Source organism: Simochromis diagramma, unplaced genomic scaffold (genome assembly GCF_900408965.1).
Source record: "Simochromis diagramma unplaced genomic scaffold, fSimDia1.1 OVJJ01000596.1, whole genome shotgun sequence".
Lineage (NCBI taxonomy): Eukaryota > Metazoa > Chordata > Actinopteri > Cichliformes > Cichlidae > Simochromis > Simochromis diagramma.
The window spans coordinates 13154357-13174711 of record NW_024387245.1 but is presented as its reverse complement, the minus strand read 5'-3'; the positions used below and the strand labels follow the sequence as shown (position 1 = coordinate 13174711).

The following is a 20355-nucleotide window of genomic DNA, read 5'->3' as shown; positions in this document are numbered from 1 at the left end:
TTATTAATGAGAGTGGACAGTGAATGGTTTAATAATCCCTTAATTATTTATAGAAGTAATTTGATTTTGCTGTATAGAAATATGCAAACAACAGCTACCCAATCTAGTTTTTGGAATTTTCTCAGTGTTATGAAGTATATCAGTTATCCAATAGCATGGGCAGGCCAAATAATACTCTAGCATGGGCATGCACTGGTTTATAAAATGCATAATTTATTTGAACTCACTGACTTTCATCTATAAAATTTGTTTTAGTCTTGCAAAAGTACATAAAAGTCTCTGTCTGCAAACACAATCATGGGTTCAGCAAACATATTAGGCCCCAGAAGTGTCTTAATTGTATCAGCCATTATCATGTCTAAGAAACCTCCCACCAATGGGCTAAAATCACCTACTTGTACCCTTTATACACCTAGAACATTGTATCATTTTATTTTGATAACTATACAATTGAATTTATATTCCCACAACTTCAATTTTACGATCTTATCTGTATCACAAACTGTATTGTGACGTCATCCTGTTGCCTATCAGCCACTTATTAACTCACTAAAATGACCTAATTGTAATGTTTATGTGCCTAGAATATCTTATAAAAACATTGTACCATTTGTTTTTACAACAATAACAATTTATAGAAACAAAACTTGATTATGATTTATGACTCCGTCATGTTGCCTGGCAAAAATCCAACTAAAGACATTTATGTGTTATTTATTGTGTTATATTAGAGCTGAACCTGAGCTTTGCAGACCTAAACACTTATTATTTACTATTCAAACAGTGCCACTTAAACTTAAACACTCAAAGTGATTAATTATATAGGCTTGCTAACAACATGGACAGACCAAATGATATTGTAGCTATCATGGTTAGTAATAATGAGCTAATATATATGTTACAGCAATAGGCTGCATCAGTCAAAATTCAATCATATCCTTTACGTTTGCATTTATTTTTATGTTTTGTTGTGTATTTTGCAAAAGAACAAACAATAATCAGACACTGAAAATAAAAATAACCAAAGTCAGTCAGACAGGTTAAAGACAAATATATTCTTTGTATTTATTCAGGTTTAAATGTATAGTATTCAAAGAGAAGCATACATGGTAAAAAAAAAAAAAAAAAAAAAGACTTTCTTTTTTGTATTTTTGTAGGGGTTTTTTTGTTAAATATTACACAAAATAAATAAATTCAAAGAAAAAACATGATAGTTTTAGACTTGCTGCTGTGTTGGTACTTGACTAAACACAACACAACCTTTTTTCATTTTCCTCCACCCATCTCATCTTTTCTTCTTCTTCTATCAGTCAGCTTTCTGCTAATACTTCCTCTGCCTTCCCCTTTGCCATTTCTTCCCCAGTCACTGACTTCACACGTACACAAATCTAAAAATGTGAGTTACCATTTCACATTTTGGCACAGAAGTCATTTCTTTTCATAATTTTACCGTGCCAGTGTACTTTATAACTTAAAACAGAAAATAATATGTACATTGTATAGCGATATATCTTATTTCTTTCTTTAAAAATAGAAATGTCTTTATCCAACTGTGATAAAATGTCTGTTTGTTTCCTTTCTTTTCCTCCTCAGTGCATCATACTGTTCAGACTTGAATCTGTCCAATGAAGCCATCACTTCAACTCCAAAAACGTCCAATAGCCTTTAATCTGCAGAGCTCTCCCTTTGCTGATTTGTCCAGTCATCGCTGTTCTGACAAAATAGGCAGGAAGTGAGTGGCTGGGTTTTTCCTTCGTGTCTTCCTTCCTTTCATTGGCTTTCCCTTGGGGTTCAGTGCAACAAACATGCGCTTGTCCTTGTTGAGCCACTGAGCTGAAGCGTAGGTGTTATACTTGTTTTCCTCGATGCGTTCAATTAGACGGCAGTCTGGGCCGTACTCTCTCTGTGGAGCAGAAGCAAAGAGTTTTAAAGAGCTGAAGAAAAAGATAATAATTTATATTTAAAGTAAATTAGTACAGGTTGCCTTTTTAAGATTTTCTCCATTGATGAAAACCACCTCTAGCAGGTAGCCAGTGGCTTGAAACTTCCCACTGTACCACATGTGTAAGTTCTCAGTCATGGTTAGTTTTTACTCAAAAATAGTAACAGTTTTTTTGTTGTTGTGTTCATTCTTGCTCATTTTTGTTTCAGTGGTTCTTCAGGGCATCGTCAAAGCACAGCAATAACCTGGAGATAGTTCTTGTGACAACATCCAATAACAAATGGTCAGCCATTGCTTAAGAACAATCCCCAGCGTAATTTTAAAAAGTCAGACGTAAAACTTGAATAGTTGTCAGTGTTGTTTGTGTGTCAGTAGTTTGGATGGCTGTGTGGTGGTGGGATGAGGGCAGAGAAGTTATTGTGACTTCTCGATGGTTCGGGCTTAGTGCCGAGCAAAGAGCATTGTGACACAAAGTTTGTGGCTTACATTACCGCAATGGCCACCCACTGGTAAATGAAGAGAAATGATCTGAGAGAGCTGCATTTGTCAGTTTACTGGAAGCTGCCCTTGTGCTTAAGGCTAACAGCGCTTAAACAGCCAGTTAAATGGATGCAATTGATATTCGCAAGCAAAAATGTACTTGCTACACACACACACACAAACACACTTTAATAGCCAATATCTCTCCTTCACGCGCTCTCTCTCTCCACCACAGCTGTTCAAATTGGTTCCAGAAGTAAAGCTGAGTGTTCCCAGAGCAAAATGAAAATATTTTACGAACGCTATGCAGCTTTTTAAACTACGCTGGTACAAGGTACAATTAAATATCGCGTGAGTGCATGATGTAGGAATATAAGCCTGTTCATGGTCAAATGGTTAAAAAACGTAAGTAGTAAATCGGTAAGCTTTAAGATGAAGACATGTTCAAAGGCTAAGGTTAGAGTTAGGCAAGTAGCAGCTATAGTTAAGGATCGATTGAGTCTCAAAATAATGGTGTTAATAGGCAAAAGAATCGTTATAGTAAGTACAGAAATGAACGTAAAAGTAGTAAAAGTTAAAGGTGATCATAACCTGCGGTGTCACCTATGTGCTTTAATCTGCCAATACAATGAAACAATGAATTCAATTGATTAGCACCAGATAAAGAAGTCACTGTGTAAAACCATCAAGTGTAATCGAATGCCGGCCCTTCGCCGCTCCGCTACTAGGGCTTGTGTTGTGCTGCAGAGAAGACGTCATGGGAATTCAGTTGGAGGCCATGCAACAAAATGCCTCTTTTTATTTTCTGTCTTTTCTACCGTGTGTCATTTCATCTGTTGTGTGGCTCCTCAGAGACATGCTGAAAATCAGGTCTTTCAAAGCAGGGAAAAGAGGGGGGTGGGGGAGGCAGAATCGAATGAAGGAAAGAAGGGTGAGTGAGAGAGGACAGATAAAACGAGGGCTGCTCTACCCAGAGAGACTGAAGCAGAACAGAGAAACTGAAGGATTGTGTTTCCTGTTTCTGAATGGAGTGGAGAGGAGAGGTAGGCAGAGGAGAGTAACTGTGGTTCCTATTTCTGGAACAGTGAGTCGTACAGCCTTGTCCATTGTTTTATAAAGCATTCAAGAAACTTCAAAGCCACAGAACCACCACTTTAGAGGGAAAACGTCCTTTTACCAATTTTTTTTTTCACTATCATCATCAGTCAAATTTAGCAATCGCAAAAGTGCAGAAGTGCGTTTGCAAAGAGTGGAGAAGATTTTGAACTAACAAGCCGTAAATCTCTTAAAGTGGACCTTATTTTCTGTCATAGACTAAGGGTGACCAAAAATTTCAATTAATAAATTTGATGTTTGTGCAAGTGATCTGTTCAACAAGTTTATTATTTAAGCTCTCAAGCTTAAGTAGATTAAAGTGATTGAGTTCTTGAGAAACTGTGGTTAAGAATTTAATCCAAACCAAGATATTAGCTTCATTATTCAAAGAAGAATACGGAGCTTCTCTGAAAAGAGAGGCACCCACTGGACTACAGAGCTGCATAGGACTCTTTGTGTACAATACTCAGTTTCAGAGGGTATATTAAAAGGGTCTTCTCACCCATCTCCACCCACCTGCTGTTTAAACCCTCTGTTTGTTAGGAACGATCAATCACCAAGGCCTAGTATAAGATAAATAGGGATGTTTTTGGACTGAGAATAAAGCTATCCTCTTAGACTTAGAGAATAATGCATATTAAATAAAAATGACAGGTCAGAGAGTTAAACAGCGCTAAAACTTACCGCTCCATACAGAACGCCATTCTTCTTGATTGCCAGGTAGTGGTTACTTTTGAGGCCCTTGATGGCCACCACACCCACATCCACTGATTTGATCTCCAAAACACCTGGTGGAGCAGGGACAGGGAGACAAATAGGGAGTCAACTTTTGTGTGGGTCATTTACTCAGATAGAGTTACATTCTTACAACCACATATTTTTCTATTTATAGTCTGGAACAGGACCCTGAACAGGTTCCAGTTTCCTTTGATGATTTATTTACTTTTTATTCTGTCTGTCTCTAAAAGTAAAAGTTTTTCATTACATTACATTTACATGCATATGTATGTCTGACAACTTAAATGACTTTAATGATAAAGTAATTACTTTGGAATATAGCTCAAAGTTTCCCGTCACTCTTCATGCAAGTGTTAATGTTGTAATGGAGAGACTGCATCAAAAAGCAGAAAAATAGGTGTTTGACACGATTACTATCAGTTTGAAGTGTGGGGAGATGCATTTTTATCTGCATGCCTCTTAATGCTGCTATAACATATCTATATTTTTGTTAATTTCAGGGTCTCCTGCACTGTTTTTTTTTTTTTTAATTTCATATTTTCCCACAAGTGAACCCCAGTCTTGTCCCCCTCCCTTTCTTTTTCCTTCACTGTGTGACAGTCAGCCCGGCCTCTTACCCCCTCCTCATTTGCTGGTTAGCTTGTGGGCTGTATGCTCTGGGACCAAGGTGTTAGCCAGGAAAAAACATTTCTGCGCTCTATGTTTGTTTTTCTGACCAGAGGAGCACAGGCAGGCTGGATGGAGCAAGGCTTTCTGCCTGCCAGACTGGCAAGAGGTCAACACGTTTGTATCAGTTTTCAAGCCTGAACCAATTACTGATTTAAGCTGTGGTTACCAGCCCTTCCTTCTCTCATCCTAAAGCCAGTTACAGTGGGCCATAAAGTAATCAGGAGATGAGGTGATTAGCTGAGGGGGGTAGTAGGAAGTGGAGGTTGGTTGCAGGAATGCTTTAGACAGAAAAGAGACTTGGATATTCACCTGATCTTTAGTGGTAAATGAACAAAAAATTTAAATGCAAATTTTCACGTGTCCCCAAAATCTGGTTGTGAGTCACTTAAAAAATATTCAGTGTATCTCAACTGCCTCGAACAGTAGCTGCCTTTTTACCAGACGACCCTTCACTGCCCTTAACCCTCTTCTCTTGTACTCAGACGGAGATTTGCAACTTCCTGCAGGCTTTTGATTTTTATGAAGGTCAGGCCTGAGGAGATTTATGGGGATATGTGAGCTTCCAGCTCAGAATGATACAAAATCTATATAAAGAATATGTCTTTCACTGACTACGCTGCGTCGCCTAGTTTGTCTTTGTTGTCACTGGACAAGGATTTGGAGAATGTTTGTGATTTTTTTAATGACTTGTGGCCTCGTGCTAAATGTTGTGGCTGATGCATTTATCCCTCATGTGGTCGATTTCAAGAACTTTGAGAAGAGTTTCGTAGCTCCACGGTGCGTCATGCAGGCTTGCTGTGTGAAGTCCATTACTCACACAGGCATGTGCTGCAACACAGCGCTGATCTATCAGGTTCAAAATGTTCCAGCTGACATTTCTGAGCTGTGATCCATTAAAAAAAAGGGATCTGTCTGTGCTGCGCTACAGGCTGGTCCACCTGTTCAAACCTTCCTCCTTCCATTTGATGTGGTTTGTCTAAAACCAAAAGCACAGGGCTCTTTTATGGCCCCTGCGCCAGTTACCAGAAGCAGCCCGCCTGCCTGTGAGTGAAAAAGCCTGGCTGCAACAAAAGGCTTAAATTGCAGCAACAACAGTTGGCAGTAATGCAGGGAGATGGAGAAAAACAGGACCTGAGCTTGTGTCAGGCTAACGTTAACCTCTGCTGCCCTTAAAGCTGCATTTTATTATTTTACTCTCTCACTCAACACCTTGTCTTTTTTGGTGTCTTGTTAATGTGTATTTTTTATTTTTTCTGCTTTTTCCCCCCTCTCTGCTGTTTCCCTCCCTGTGTCCCTTGGATTTCAGCCCAACATCTTTATGAATTATGTTTTAAGTGCAAAGGGGGAGTTTTAAGATCTGGCACTGAAAGCAAAAAAAGAAGGGAAAAAAAGCACAAAGTTTACTTAATTTAAAAGGCATGGTCATTTGCTGCTATCAACATTATTTAAAGAACTACCAAAGGCAAACACGTGTGTGTAACAGGGCAACATTTCAACTTTCATAAGAGCGAGCCAAAATGGTCTCTGCTTGTCAAGCTGTAACTGACAGAGCTGGAAGTTCAAATAAACACAGCCCAGCCGTCTAACAAGGAAGAAACTGTTCATTAACGACTCCATAATGACCTTAACGATATTTAATTAACAGATTTTTATTTTTTTTTAAAGCCAAATCTGAGCTCACGAGAGCAGGTTTCATGCATTTTAAGCCATAATGATTGCTATTCATAGTAGCGGTTTGGATCGTAACTGATTGAGATTTTTGGTGTAATCGATTGTTATACTTGTTGTTACAATGATCTACGTAGTCTCTCTGACTTACAGGCAAGAGAATTTCTCAACCAGATTTCTATTTAAATTTGGCACCAATTTCAACTGGATTTACAAAGCAAAAGAAAAACCCTAGTGGACCGGCTATAAATCAGCCACCAACCGACTGATGATAAAGGTGCTATGACATAATTAGAACAGGAACGAGCAAAGAATTAATTCAAAGCTTAATTTAGCTTTTGCATTATTTCACATACAGGTCAGCAGTCACACCGAGCTTGTCTATTTGCCAGTTAAGCGAAAACTGTAATAACTAGTGTACTGACGTCACAGGATAAAGTCACTGGATGTATGACGGTGTTTACTTTTTAAGGCAAAATACTTTTGAAATCAACCAATTTAGAAACAACTTCTTTGCAGAGAGACCTATGAAACCTGAACTCTGCTAAATACTTAGTACTTATATGTTAATACTTACTTACTGACTAAGCAGCACAACAGGACTCACTTTTGCATTACAAAGTCAACATTCCAGTGAGCAGTGTAACCAAGTGCAATAAAACTCAGCTGTTTTATTTTATAATTGTACTGAATTATATCATAGTCATGTGTGTTAATTATGCAGGAACCACCAGGACTGCTACAAATTTCATTGTAATTTGTTCAACAGATGTGAAAATAAATGTACTCTAATGTAAAGATTAAGCATCAGCCTGGGATGTACACTCTTCTATGATCATTCTAGCTCATGCAAATCAGCACAGTCACACAAATATTAAAAAGACACACTCTCACACAGGAGCGCGCACATTCGCAGACCTCACACCGACCCCTGTTGGGCCCCTTTTTGGAAACGTGGTCAGTTAGACTCCAGCTGATCCCAAAGGTTAGAGGAGGTTGTGAAAATGTTTCCACTGTTTATCCAGGGGCTTTTTGAAGATTATACTGCAGTTGTTCACTTTGTGACCTCGACACGGTGACCAGCTGTGAGCGGGTCTACTGCGTGTCTACAGCTCGGAGAGGTCTTGCTCCTCGTTGTGAAATATCATCACTTGCGGAGCAGTTTGTGTCGTGAACTCCACTCCGCGAGCAGAGTGAAAGCGGTTTTTGTTCTTTTATTCTGCGTCCAGTGCTCTGCTATGAACCTCTGACTTCACTATTTTTATTTCAGCAGTGACTGATTTCTCTCACCCTTTTTGAGATAAATGTGACATCCAAGAAACAAAATTCTCATGAAGACAAAAAGGACCCTATTATGTATTTCTCTTAAAAAAAATTTAATAGGAACCTTTCATGCGTTGAGGTCTAAACAGTAAGATCATTTTTCTCTTTGAAACAAGCAGCATAGTGACTGACGACATTTCATATTCACAGTGACATGAGAGTTTATATCCAGGCAACCACCAAAGACTCCAAAGCAAAGAAAATCCAGTGGGAACACATGCAAAAGAATAGAAGAATTCAACAAGGGGGGAAATGGACCACCAAATCAGATACGAATTGCTCTATCTGGTCACATGAATAGAGAAAATGTCTTTTTAATTTGTCTCGGCCTTTGAGGCCACAGTTTTATCAGGATTAAACAATTTTGTTAGCATTATTTATTTCTCGGAGTTTGAGCGGACTATTTCCGTTTCTTTATGAAGTCCAAAAGAGAACAAACATCTCTCGGTTGTGCAGATTGGTGAGAGCTTGTGGAGATGTTGGGCTTGAGCAGAAACTGCTGCATGTTGTGTATTTTGGGGAGCACTGAGGTATTTGTTTAGACTGATGTGGCTGACAGCAGTATCTTCTTGTGCTAAGTGGCCACATCAAAGCACGCCTAGCTGATGGATTACATGAAAGAGGGAACAGAGGGCTGTTTCTGATTTCCAATATGGCCAGAATTTTTCTACAAATACAAATTTTTTTTGTAAATTGATTTCTTTTCATATTGTGTTCTGTACATATTTGATTTGCTGTGTAAAAATCATATTAAATAAATTATGTTTGGCCTTTGTGAATTACATTTAATGTGTTTTTTCTCAGTTCATTTCATTTTCTTTTTAGCCCGCACTCACCATATCAGCTTATTCTTGCCCGGGCAATGGTTTTATATCCTTTCCTGACTGATGCACTCACATCAAAATGTACAGAAATGAGCAAAACTGCACGCTGTTAAACCTTCATCTGATGTCATTGGCTTTGGGGTGATCGCGTGGGAGAAAAAAAATTAGAAAGCCAACAGTCTAGGCGAGAGATAACATGAAATTTGCAATCACTTGCAATCACTCACGCTTAAGAGCAGCCAGGAGGAATTTGCAGTGGTGTTAACCGGGATTTGATTGAGTGGAGAAACACCTGAGAAATTGTGATTCCTTAAACGCGGTTTACTTTGTAACATGATAGAGCGCGCGTGCTGCCAGCTTCTGTCAAAAACCATTCACAAGCCTGACACAGCAGGAGTCGTGTTTTCAGGCAGAGTGCTGTGATGGTCGTCTGCATTTCACACATTTTTCATTTACAGTTCAGCTGTCAGTGCGGTGTTGCCCAACTGTTGTTGAGGGACTCTTAGCTTTTAGAGATCTTCTTATATTACACCACAAGTATTACCCACAATATCATTCAGCTTGTCACATCCTCTCTCTGCTTTGCTCTGTGTTGTGTTTGTTTGCACATGTATTAATTTTGTACGCATTCAACACGCACACACTTAACACACACACACACACACAGAGTAATGAGCCAGCATTCCTGACGGCTCAGTTCAAACAGCCAGACTGTCCAGATGCCTCTCCGGTCTCAACTCACAGCACTACCTTTGATGACTCCATTAAGAGGCTCAATTTTATGCAGTGTGTGTGCAGCAGGGTTAGGGGTGAGGTGTGCGTGCATGTGTGTTTGGTTGGGGGCTTCTCCTAAAGCACGTGGTGTCTATATGGCAGCAGCCCTGGATGTTATCTGTCACAGATGCTATTCTCCATCTCCCACTGCTTTACTGGCCATGAATTCAGCCTGTTCACAGGCACCAAAATGACACTTTGTGCATTCGGCTTCATCTGGACATTTTACAGCAGCGCTGCAGGTAGAAAGAGTCTTGTAAAAATACACTATAAGGCAGTTGTGGCATTTTACAATTTCTCAAAGAAGTTTTCAGAGGAAAGGAAACAAAATTTGCTTCACATCTTCAGATGTTGAAAATCTAAAACCCGATGATGTTCAAGGTGATACTGCATGACAAACAAAAGCCCCAAATCCTCATCTAACCCAAAATCTGGCACTAATTAACTCATTTTTTTCTGTCAATTAATCACTCGCATGTCTAACAGTTTTACCTCTGTTCTCCTAGAAGTTCTGCTACAAGAGGTCACAGTTAATGGCTCAATCACACAAAATAGGACAATAAGCTCCTTAAAGCTTTGAAAAATTTAATTGTCTTGTGATTGCACTGAATTTGTTTACATTCAGTCACCAATTCCAGTTTGTTGCTGTAATCATTTTCATTTGCAAGGCGATTGCATTGGTTTCCTGATAAGTAAGTAAGTAAGTAAGTAAAATTTATTTATATAGCACATTTCACAGATAAAAATCACAAAGTGCTTTACAGTAAGATCAGACATACAAGTTAAAATTAATTAAATTAGTTAAAAGCCCGTTTGTATAAAAATGTCTTCAGCTGCTTTTTAAAGGAGTCAGTAGAGTCTAGACAGCGTAAAGACAATGGCAGAGAGTTCCACAGCCTAGGTGCCAGTGCCTGAAAAGCCCGATCCCCACGTGTTTTAAATCTAGTACGTGGGACCACCAGTAGCTTCTGACCTGAAGACCTAAGTGCTCGGGATGAAGCATGAGGTTTCAACAGGTCAGAGATATACTGGGGAGCTTCACCATGCAGAGCTCTAAAAGTTAGGAATAGGATAGGAAGCAACCTCTGTCTAAACAGTGGCGATCCAACTCAGAGTGATTGCAAAGACTGGCAGGGTTGCAAGTAATTGCCACTGTCGCAACAAGTTTGAGTCATTCTGCAACAATGAACACAACTCCTCTGTTACGTGTCTTTGTGCAGGAGGGGACTCTAGTCAACTGGTTGGCAACTGGTTGTATTCTGGTTATATTCCTATATAAATACAAGATTGCTGAGCACCTGTGTCATTTTACAGTTAAATCCTTGTCCTGCAGCAACTGCATACGTCACTATTTGTGGCGGGATTTCAGAATTTATGTTTCAGATACATGAGGTTCTAACTGGACTCTGAATGAAAGAAGTTAATCTGAATTTCTGTGTATGGAGACGACAGCAGATTGGAAACAAACAGTAACAGATTGGCAGCAATTTTTGATTTTGATTTTATAACAGTTCAACAGTACCACACATGGCATAGTAGAATTGTCAACCTGACTTAATTGATATAATTGCAAACTGATGGCAGGCTGATTCAGACGGACTTATGTTCCAAAGGTGCTTTGAAGACCCCGAATAATTGTGTTCATGCCACGGTCTCCAACCACTGCTTTTACTAATATGACTGTTTGTGACTGAATTGATTCTGGGTTATCTTATAAAAAGAAATAATAATTTTCCTGCAGTTTTTGGCCATTTGTACAATTTTATGATGTTAAGCTCTCAGCATGAGTTTGTTGCTCTTACTTTTCTCCATAAATGGCATTAGCAACTTTTCCATTGTTGTGATTTGTTATTTAAACAACAATAAACTGTTTGCTGCTACAGCATCACTGAGATGACTTCTCAGATGCTGTCAGTTCTTCCATGTTAATAATATGAAACTCTGCATGCTGGTAAAACTTAATGACCCATGGATACTTCCAAAACTTCTACCTAATCATTAAATAAGTCCGTCTGCACCGCAGACTATCATTAGTTCAGCGTTTTTGTAAACCTTTTGTCAAATGCATGAAAATAAATAATTCACCCCGAAGCTTTTTATAGAAGTACAGAAGTATGAAAGGTTATCAGAGAATCTCTTCCTACTTTTCTCTCTCCCAGTCTCAAGTATATGTCAGAGTATTGTTCAGCAATCGTCCACAAAATATACACAATGAAAAAGGTTTTGCGGATAGTAATGGACTCTCGATGTTTGGCCCTCTCTTCACTGAGCTGGAGTGCTCCAAAGGAGCGGAAGATCTTACAAAAACATAATTTGTTGCTGAAAGACTTTTGTTTAAGGTGGTGCCCAACTGGGTTTGCGGCGGGACTGCCTCGGTCTGCCTTCGGAAATCTGGCTCTTCCATCTTGTTGTAGCTGACACATTAATCGACAGGGGAGCAAATTTATGGGAAGATATCAAGTGGTGATGACAGGAAGTGTGTAAATAGTGATGGAAGACAGATCCTGTCATTGTCCTCAGCGACTTTTTGCAAAAAAAAAAAAAAAAAGTTAAACAAAGACAGCACTGAAGTAAAAGGGCCATCTTAACGAGAAAATTATAATAAAAGTGGAGGTGTTACTGTCAGTATGCATGCGTTTCTATTCCTGAGGCATCCAAACATCAGTGAATGCGTTAAAGGACACTTGTAGGCTTATCCCTGTGTATGAGAGACCCCTGAAGAGTTTGCACGAACGACTCAAACATTTAACTCTTAAATTACAACAGGTTTTAAATTCTCTAAATCAGTGGGTCTCAAAAGAGGGAGGGGAGGGTATTCTGCACCAAGGAGTCTAAATATTTTACTATAAGCTATAAAAAATGTGCTGATTTGGGACATGTATCCTATTAAAGACACCCACTGTGGACATTACTGTTACCCACATTATCTCTGAGCAAACACAAACTCTGATATGACTGTGTCACATAAAACTGCTCTGAAAGGAACCCTTTGCTGTTGCTGTGGTGTGGCTTGGATTATTAGCCAGCTAGCTGGCAAGCTTAAAGAAGTATTAGAGCGAGTTTCCATCATCAAGTGACGATAAAAGGCTAAATGAGCTAAATTGATAAAATATGCAGATGATTACATTCAGTTTGATTTTTTTGATGACAGCAACAGAGAACCAAAATGCGTCATGTGTCTCCAGGTGCTGGCACATGATGCCAGGCCGCAAAGCAAGCACTGAGCGCGCAGATTGAAATACTTCTTTCAGTTACTATGAAACAGGTCTGAAGCCTTTAAGGTGAAAGGTTTTAGAATACAAACAGCTCTAATTGCATCTGAGAGTATGAATGGTAGTAAGGATATGCTTAATGAAGATTATCAGGGGGCCTTGGAAATGTCTCGCCCTTGTAAGAGATCCCAAAACGTTTATTTTATGGCCTCGCTTGCTCCGCAGATTAGAGTAAAATGAGTCATAATTCAAAAGTGACATGATTTGATCCAGACTCCCGCTGCAACAACATCACAGGGAAGATGTGCAGTATGAAACCAAAATAATTTATCGCAGTTACACACCCACAGGAAGACTCTAACTAATTTCACTGATTACCACGAATGGTTTTTCCATTATTTTTGTGTATAGCCAATCAGGGGCACCCTTAATGGCATCCTGCATGTAAACAACATGAAAGTTGTAGCTGAATTAAAGGTCAGAAAGAGGAAGGTGTGTTTATTGTATGTTTTCAGAGTACAGCCGAATGTAATTGTTGATGTTGGCTCTTAAGAGCACCCGTTTAGTTTTTCCTGAACGAGCTCCTTCAGTGATGTTTGCGTGCCTGTTTTATTTACAGCCGCTAGGGAGAAGAGTCCGTGCAGAGTAACTTTAAATGAAAACCAATGCTGACACTAACCTCTGGTACTTCCAGTACCTCCTCATAACTCTCTTTTATGGGCCACACTGTTACCTTTTCCCATGAGAACCCTAAATACGCTCATCGAGCATCCCATCGAAGGCAGCAACATAGAGGCGACCAAAAGTAGAAGAGCAGAAGACGGGGACTGATGTCAGGACTTGTTACTTTTGTTTTTGGCTCTCACTTTGCTGAGTCATTCAAGCTTTATGGATGCAAAGTACAGAGATGAAGAAGTGCATGTGGTTTTAAATATGTGCACATTTATTCCACAGCAACAATCTGCAATGTTGCATTTCTAATTGCATTTTTTTTTCTTCCTTTACAATAGACAGTGCAGCCTACAGCGCTTTGATGGAGTTTCAATAGTCTAGTTTTGCTAAAGTGTAGTAAAATATATTTTAACATTTTCCTGTATTTTCTAAAATTGCCCTAAAATAATTCTAAAAGTTGAAGAGGACTCTGGATCCCAACGGCTAAACAAAGTTATTTTGGCTGAAAGAAGATTTTAGCTTTGGCACCGACTCCACAACATACACAAAAATAATATTTGGATACAAATGCATCATTCCAAATACAATGCTGTCTCTTGCAGACTTGTTAATATAAAATTTGGCTCTTTGAGTTGCAAAAAATCTGGCATTTGCAGAGTACAACCAAAAGTGATACAATACTTGTAGTGCTGACCTTTCCATTAGCAGTGCTTCCTGACTCAGGTCAATAGGTAGAGGTCAAACAAGAGGGGGCAGACCCGTGTAATTATCCAGGACAGGGAAATCCTGGTCTAAATCAGAATGATGTCCAGAGAATTAAGAGTCTAAAATTGTGGTTTGCTTGATTCTCCCATGACAGCTCAGTGATTAATGCATGATAAATGTTTGAAGTGTGTGTGTGGCAGCTTTTACAATGAGAATCAAACCTCCAACTGCTGTCACCTTGGCACCGTTTAGTAGTAACTGAGCTACTCACAAGCGCAAGTCTGCAGTCCAACTGCAAGCGCACGTCCATTTATTACACTGTGTTATTCGCTTGTTTGTAAACAAGATGTGACAGTCTGTGGACAAAATGGAGGGAAGGAAACAAGGACAGTCTTGTTTCTTACAATCAGCGTGAGGATGGATGCTAATCACATGGCAGCCCCAAAAGATTTCCAAACTGAGACCAGAACCTCTCATTTCAAAAGGCCTTATGAGGTGAGATGGATAGATGGGCGTTTAGCACAAAACACATCAGAACGCACGATTCGCTAAAGCCTGAGTGATGTGCCGGCCTCGGCTCTGACAAGATCATTAGAAAGGCTCCGCTACGGAGGAGAGCAGCGACCCCGGACCAGCAGCTAAAACTTCTTCGTCACCTCTGACACTGTCTAATGACTCTCATTTGCAATCTGACTTCCTGAACATTAGCAGACGATTAGACTACGATAACCACTGCAATTAACCTCCGCGGTAGTTTTTCAATCTAATGCTTTCCTGAAGAACTGTCGCATCGGGTAGTCCCACACCTGAGTTTACACTCTGGAGAAACTTGAGTGCACTGTTTCTGTGCAGTTGTATTATATAAGATGCTGCATATAGAGAAAGTTTGCGACATTATTTCACATAGGCCATATGTTTCTAATAGCCAGAAACCAGCATCAGAGAAGTAATCTGTCTAAAAGTCTGTGTTTAGCTTCAAAAGTATACCAGTGTAAATGAGCAATGTTATAATCTGAGGTATAAAAATAAACAAAAAGTGTGTTCAAAACTTGTGCACAAGCACACCAGAGCAGTTTTGAGTAGGACCAGTCATACGCTGTCTAGTATGTGAAAAACCACATCCATGATCACCATTAGGGGAATGGAATTGAAATATATTCTGTTTGGTTTAGTTTGAAGGGTACAATTTGTTCTTTGCTTATTTCAGAGTGCATAAAAAATGGCAGTAAGTGGGAGTGTTAGCATAAGCATAAACGCTGCTCTGCTCGCGAGCCTGTGCGCGGTCATGCTATATGAGCACAAGCACCTGGACGTGGAGTATAGTTTGATGCTGGGCAGACACACGCATTATTTAATCACCAAACTTTCAGTCTGAAGCATGTCGAACATCTGCACTTACCATCAGGTGGATACAGATTGATGAAATGCTTTCTAAATATGCCGCCAAGACAAAATATGGCCTGAAAGGTTTAGCCTTCACGACCGAGTTCCCATATTAAGATTCGCTTTTCTCCCTGGAAGGTTCTTACCTATTTCCTAAAACAATCAAGTGGCAAGAGCTGCTGAAATTGATGGATTGTGCCTCTAATGCCATGACCTGATGCCATTATAGTTAGTGACACGTTGCAGCCTAATGGCTGAGCTCTTTCTGTGCATGTGAGTACAAAAAAAAAGTGTGTACATGTGTGTGTGTGTGTGTGTCAAAGAGGACTGCAGGCGAGGGGAGGGAGGAAGAGACGCTAATTGAAATTCCTTCAGCCATGTCTGGCAGAGCCTTGGTGTCTGAGTGGCACACACACGCACACATATTCACACTGGCCCTAATAAAAGTGGGCTTTGCCATATGGAGGCCATGTGCAAGACTGGCCTCTCTGTGCTCAAGCGTATGTCTGCATCTGTGTGTGTGTGTGTGCACATGTACTCAGCAGGCGAGCCTTGTACAGCACCAGAGCGTCGAGTACAGATGCATGCAACCCTATGACATGTGTATGAAGGTGTGCGAGTGATAAAGACCAGTTTAGAACAAGTACACAGACACTTGACATCATACATTTAGAAGAAAACTATTCAGTAATGCAGCGAACGCCTGTTCTCTAATAATAAAGATATTAGCTTGTGTTTTGGACATCACCCATCTAATTCAGTGAACTGGCAGACAGACTGTGGGCAGGTAAATGTGGGAGCAATGTTCTGTTCTCACTCAACAACTACTGTCAGTATGTCCTTAGGCCATGCAGTTATTCTGTGCTGCTCACAGGCCAAAAGACTGTGGCAGACTTGGAGAACTTCCAGATGTGTTCAACTAGAAGATAAAGCCGCACACTACAAAATGATAACAGCTGATTTTCTGTTCTGAATCAGTCATAACTGATTATGATGAGCCTTGCAAGTCGTTAAAATTATTTAGATTTGCTGCAGTACAGATCTGATGCTTTGGTGAGATTTGCATGATACCATCTGACTATTTAGCTTTTTTTTTTTTAAGAAACCAAAAATAATTTGTTTTTATTTTGGGGGGCAGGGTTTTTTTCCTGCTGTACCTGTGGATTTTGAACTTATCCTTGCATTTGTACTACTTTCCTTCAGAAACCTAAGGTGCTTTTAATATACTGGCGGAGTTTCTGAGTTCCCAGCAGCAGAGGAACTGTGAGTGTGAAAGAGAAACTGTGTGAATGTGAGGCTGAGTGATGCTGACAAATAAGCATGTGTGCTCAGTGACCCTTCTCAGGATAAATAAAGGTTAAAATCATATTTCCCTGCCCGCAAAATGCACAACCAGGAAAACAAAAAAAGGGGGAGCAGGAAGCGTTTGGTTATTACTTTATATCTGAGTCAGTACAACCTCATAGTTAGCATATGCCCAACACTATTATAGCAAGAGCACAATAGCAGCAAGGAATAAGAGTACTTGTCATTCTCCCCTGGGGTTTGGTAATAGCTGTGTTTTAGATATTTCCTCAAAGAGGAAGAACTTTCTCTGGGCAATTTCTAATTGGTTCCAGTGGATCATCGCTCTTTTTTATCTGACCGGTTTACTTTTTTTTTTTCTTCTCCTCTCCTGCTCTTCTACTGTCATGCTTTTCTTTCCCAAACTCTTTGTAGTCAGGCAATATGCCTGCCTCTGCACATGGTGAAAAGGCTGCTGGCACGCAGCTCTCTTACTTGTTCTATTGCCCAGCTACCTGTCTGGAAGTGCATGGGTGCTCACAGAACGGAAACAAGGAAACATCAGTGGCCACAGATAAACATGTGAGATGAAGTGGAGGACAAGCAGTGCTGCTTTTGCCACAGTTGTGCCACTGACAGATACTAAGGTTGCGTTTGGCTCTCTTTAAAAAGTCTAAAAAGAAAGATCTCATATCAGGATCTTGAATATGAAATTGATTTCTGACTTTCATAAATTGCTGTGTGTGTGGTTAAAAGCTGTTTGCACCAGAAAGGATCAGCTGACACATTAAAGGCAGATGACTTACTGTATGGATCGTCCTTGTTTCCGGTGCCGTTAACCTTTCCCTCCTCGCCAATGCGAAGGTAGAATTTCTGGGAGGAGAACAGTTTCCGCCAGCGCACGTCCCCTTGTAGATGCTTGTAGCTGCTTCGCACGTGCCGGCCAACGACCGTCGCAGACGACGATGACACATTGGTCGCCCTTGGCAACCTTGCAGAGGATGCGTGAAGCGGTGTGGGTGATGAGGAGGGTGGTGGGTATGAGATGAGGAAGTGAGGAGAAGTCCCTCCTGGTGCATTGCGGCCGTGTTCGGACGAAGCGGACAGCGGGGAGGATGAGGACGGTCCGAGCAGGAGAAGCAGGAGCAGCAAGGTGAGGGAGAGGTGTGAAGGAGGTCTACGGCAGGGGCAGGAGGAGAACCAGGCGGCCGGTGCACCTTGTGTCACTGTCCATCTACACATGGTAGTGGAGCTGGGAGAGCTGTGGATGTGCTCAGGGGCTGGGGCATGCTGAGCTGGTGCAGGGAAAGGGAATGAGAGTGGGAGAAACTCCCCCCAACTAAACCTCCTCTGTTTGGGAAACCCCAGCCTCACTGGGACTGTAGGTGTTAAAACCTGTAGAACAGCTGGGATGAAGATGGTGCGACTTGCTGTGGTAGATGTAGGTTGATCAGGAATATAAACGTTGATGTAGCAGGGGGTAATGGTGAAGCCCGCAGCGCTGTGGCTGACGCCGCTGTAGTCCCCCGGTGCTGTTTATTCCTCACAATCGCCACAGGAATGCGTCAACAACCATAACTCAGATCACCTCACAATGAGAACTACTAGGCGCGCTCCTCGGGGACCTCTCGCCTCCTCCTCCTACCTCTCCTCCTGACACTGCCACTCTCTGCTCCTGGTTTCTCAAAATCACTCAAAATCCCATTTTAAAGTTCACATCCAAAGACAAAAACACACATCATCAGTTCATTCACACAAACACACACACGGACACACGCGTCCCAGACGATTTATCCCCCCTCAGTCCTGGTTGGAGGAGAAGCAGGTTAGGAAAAAAAGATGGCAAAGTGCTTAGTAAAAAAAAAATAAAAAAAATAAAATAAATAAAACAAGCAAGAAAAAAATAAAATAAAAATGCTGTTTCTTATGAAGTGTCCAGGCCACCAAAAAAAGGAAAAAAAGAAGGCGTCACAGAATCCAGACTTTCTTCTTTTCTTTCTTTGTTTCTCTTGTTTTGTCTGAGCTGGTTTGAAGTTACTTGAGTGTGTATCTGACCCCCGCGAGCTCTCGTCTTTCTCCCCTCTCTTGTAGTGCGTCTGTCAGTGGGCTGAGCTCCCTGTCTGTCCTCTGTCCTTGCCTCTCAGAGTCTGAATGCTGGAGCGGTGCGTTGCCTCTCTTCTTTCCTCCCGTGTGTGGCTCCCTCTCCTTTGGCCCCCTCCCTCTTTCCGTTGCCTCTCCCTCTCTCTCCTATCTGTCTATCAGTGGTTCGCTGGTTATTTGGAGTTTGTCTGAGGTGACTGAATCTTGTCTTTTCTTTCACCTTATTTATCTGCTGTAGTTCCCCAGATGTCATCTCTTAGTGTAATTGGACGTCTATTAAAACCACTCGGCTTTGAAGGGCTGTGTGCATTTATGTGTTTGTGCGGGAGAGGGGAGCAGGGGGTGGGGTGTTCTGTTCCACCCTGTTTTCGCCTTCCCTCCCTCTCCCCCATTTCTCTTTCTCCTCCCCTTCCCAGACCACTAGCTGAGCGGAGCAGGTCAGAAAGAAGGAAAGAGAGCCGTTCATCTCTCCCTCTCCCAGGTTTTTGGGAGTGTCATCCATCTTTCTGATCTTACTTTCCTCTTGATTAGAGGCACTTTTTTTAAATTTACCAAACCGTCTGAAATACTAAACGCTGGCCAAACTTCACTCCAGGTTTGCCTGAAAAGAGCCGTCAAATCTGTTTAACAATCAGCTGAAAACGATCAATTCATTGATGTATTTCTGACTGACTTGAAGCCAAATAATGACATCCGTGTCTTCTTTTAAATCGGCTGAAAAACTTGTGATAAACAGCTAATTTTCCCTTATTGCATCTTCTTTACTGGCACTTAAAAACTCTCCTCCCTCTATGACACATGATTTCCTGACAGTGTCACAGACTTTCTCTTTCTGATTTAAAAATGCAAAAAATAGTTATGAGATGAGTCATCGTTCCTCAGCTGTTTTGACTAGCATTTAGCAATTTCTCAGCCTCAGTCACTTAAGCCCCTGAGCCTTCTGAACACCTCTCTGTGTTTGGGTAATCGCTGTACCTGACGTGTCTTGCTGCATTTCACCTTTCAAGAATCTAGGTCTGCTGTCTGGCTTCAGCACTGTTTAATTTCCTATTCACATTGTCAGACAACAACCATATCTCCTCCTCTTCTTCTCTTCTTCTTAGTTTATCTAGTATTATTGCTGTAACAGCTCACGCCTGTCAATGGTATGCTGCAGACATATTTGACTTTTAAACAATTCCATTCGGGGATGGATCAGTTGCACAGAAATAACCGTGTAAAGACAACCTGTACACTTTCAGTCAGCCAGTGTTTCCCTCTGCGGTGGTAACTCCAGCTGAGAATCGACAGATGTTGGGCGCTGCCAGCAATCTGTCGTTCATGTCAGCTTTACAGCCTTGTCTTTCCCGCTGAGGTCCCGACTTCACAGATGGTGAAGATTGATTTGATGAAGGCCAACCCCTGTGCAGAATGTCATGATGAAATGACGATCAATCACTGCATAAGTTTAGTGTGTATTCTTAAGTGATAGGCAACAGAAAAAATC

The 20355-nt window shown here is 40.9% G+C and overlaps 1 protein-coding gene across 1 annotated transcript; it reads right to left on the bottom strand.

Annotated features, from left to right (window-relative positions):
* Positions 1 to 1168: 1168 nt before the first annotated feature.
* On the bottom strand, positions 1169 to 19371 carry LOC120714087 (fibroblast growth factor 5-like). The gene is made up of 4 exons (XM_040000129.1): positions 19242 to 19371; positions 17576 to 18301; positions 4202 to 4305; positions 1169 to 1903 (listed from the first exon to the last, which is right to left on the bottom strand). The coding sequence occupies exons 1-4, from the start codon at positions 19369 to 19371 to the stop codon at positions 1703 to 1705; spliced, it is 1161 nt and encodes a 386-aa protein (XP_039856063.1). The 3' UTR covers positions 1169 to 1702.
* Positions 19372 to 20355: the final 984 nt, after the last annotated feature.

Excerpts from the sequence above, each read along its gene's own strand:
- LOC120714087 (XM_040000129.1), bottom strand. The coding sequence starts at position 19,371 with ATGGATGACACTCCCAAAAACCTGGGAGAGGGAGAGATGAACGGCTCT. Across the intron at positions 18,302-19,241 it reads ATGGGGGAGAGGGAGGGAAG|CACCGGGGGACTACAGCGGC; the intron begins GCGAAAACAGGG and ends AGGAATAAACAG. Across the intron at positions 4,306-17,575 it reads AAACAAGGACGATCCATACA|GTGTTTTGGAGATCAAATCA; the intron begins GTAAGTCATCTG and ends CTGCTCCACCAG.